This window comes from Colobus angolensis, unplaced genomic scaffold (assembly GCF_000951035.1).
Source record: "Colobus angolensis palliatus isolate OR3802 unplaced genomic scaffold, Cang.pa_1.0 Scaffold54, whole genome shotgun sequence".
Taxonomy (NCBI): domain Eukaryota; kingdom Metazoa; phylum Chordata; class Mammalia; order Primates; family Cercopithecidae; genus Colobus; species Colobus angolensis.
In genome coordinates, this window is record NW_012118932.1 from 1,428,878 (window position 1) to 1,430,898 (window position 2,021).

At 44.8% G+C, this 2,021-nt stretch overlaps 1 protein-coding gene across 1 annotated transcript in view; it reads left to right on the forward strand.

Annotated features, from left to right (window-relative positions):
• PIGX (phosphatidylinositol glycan anchor biosynthesis, class X) overlaps positions 1 to 2,021 on the forward strand; it is a 26,437-nt gene that overhangs the window by 19,153 nt on the left and 5,263 nt on the right. The window contains exon 5 of the mRNA XM_011961253.1: positions 489 to 542. Within this exon, the coding sequence (XP_011816643.1) occupies positions 489 to 542 (54 nt within the window). The remainder of the gene's footprint in view (positions 1 to 488; positions 543 to 2,021) is intronic.

The following is a 2,021-nucleotide window of genomic DNA, read 5'->3' on the forward strand; positions in this document are numbered from 1 at the left end:
CCGCGCCCGGCCAAAGTTCTATTCTTGACCTAGGTGTTAGTTAGAAGGGTATTTGCCTTATAATAATTCACTAAACTATGTATTTGAGTAGATTTTTATGTGTGTGCTTTATTTTACAATCACAAAGTTAAAAAGAAACATGCATTTGCCTTCCCTGTCCTTGACACCGCTGCCCCCACTGTCGTCTCCTTCCCTCTACGACGAACCCACCATCCTGACTTTCAAATACTTCCTTATGTTTCTTTATGTTTATCATCCGGATGGGCATTCCAAGATACTGTACCAAGACTAAGGTCTTGTCCATTTATAAAAATCTACTATTTCCATCAAGTCTCTTAATGTACAGGTTTCTCTCTATCCCTTTCCTTTCTTCCAAACTGAACTGTTGAAAGAACCTGGGCCATTTGACCTGCCGAGTTGGTCGTAGCTGGGGTTTTGCTCATTGTACTCATGTTCCTCCTACTTCTTTACTTACTGGAAATTGGCAGCTGGCTCCAGAGGAATGATCAGATTCAGGTTCGATTCCTTTGACAGAACTGTAGGTAGTGCTGTGTTCTCTTCTCAGCAGCCATTTAATCTTAGTAGGCACGCACTGTGTGTTTCTTTTGGCAGCCCTTGGTCCGCACTGGCCCTCTGTTGCTTTCCATTTCTTCGTACCAGTGTGCAGGGCTCTGTGGCCTTTGATGTTTCCCCCTCCGTGTATTTTGATGTTTGGGAAGATACTTTATCACCTAGTTTCGTTGTAAATTTTGTCTGTGAGGTTTTTATTTTGCTGCGTGATTGTTGTTTCTGTTTTTATGTGGGAATTTGGGTAAATTGAAAAATTAGCCGGGCGCGGTGGCTCACACCTGTAATCCCAGCACTTTGGGAGGCCGAGGCGGGTGGATCAGAGGTCAGGAGTTTGAGACCAGCCTGACCAACATGGTGAAACCCCATCTCTACTAATCTCTACTAAAAATACAAAAAATTAGCTGGGCATGGTGGCAGGGGCCTGTAATCCCAGCTACTTGGGAGGCTGAGGAAGGAAAATCACTTGAACCCGGGAGGTGGAGGTTGCAGTGAGCCAGGATCGCACCACTGCACTCTAGCCTTTGCAATCTTCTCAAGAACGCGTTTTCTTTCTTCCTTTTTTTTTGAGGCAGAGTCTCGCTCTGTTTCCCAGGCTGAAGTGCAGTGGCGTGATCTCGGCTCACCACAATCTCCGCCTCTCCTGCCTCAGCCTCTTGAGTAGCTGGGACTACAGGTGTGTGCCACCATGCTCAGCTAATTTTTGTATTTTTGGTAGAGATGGAGTTTCACTATGTTGGCCAGCCTGGTCTCGAACTCGTGATCCGCCCACCTTGGCCTCCCAAAGTGTTGGGATTACAGGTGTGAGCCACAGTGCCCGGCCAAGACGTTTTCTTTAAGAAGTTCCTTTCAGTTTTTGGTTCTTTGTGTCTTCAAATTTGGGTTGATTTAGAATGTTTATAAAAGTTAGTAGCACTGGGGCCAGGTACAGTGTATCACACCTGAAATCCCAACACTTTGGGAGGCTGAGGCGGGCAGATCAGTTGAGGTCAGGAGTTCAAAACCAGCCTAGACAACATGGTGAAACCCCATCTCTACTAAAAATATAAAAATTAGCCAGGTGTTGTGGTGTGTGTCTGTAATCCCAGCTACTTGGGAGGCTGACGCACGGGAATCGCTTGAACCCGGGAGGCAGAGGTTTCAGTGAGCTGAGATCGTGTCACTGCACTCCAGCCTGGGAGACAGAGCAAGACTGTCTCAAAAAAAAAAAAGGTTAGTAGCACTATTACTAAAAACCGACAGATGGGAAGTTTTTAATGCTACATTTGTTACCATCGTACCTTTCATGATGGGAAAATTTAAAAGTGTTATGTTAGCTTTGTTCATCCAACCTTGTTTTCTGTTTCCATTAAGGTACCTCTTAGCACAAATAAAGCTTGGGAAAGTTCCTCTCCTGAGAGAACTGGATTCTGGTATTCTGTCTTTTTATCTGAATGCTCTTTTTTTTTTTTTTT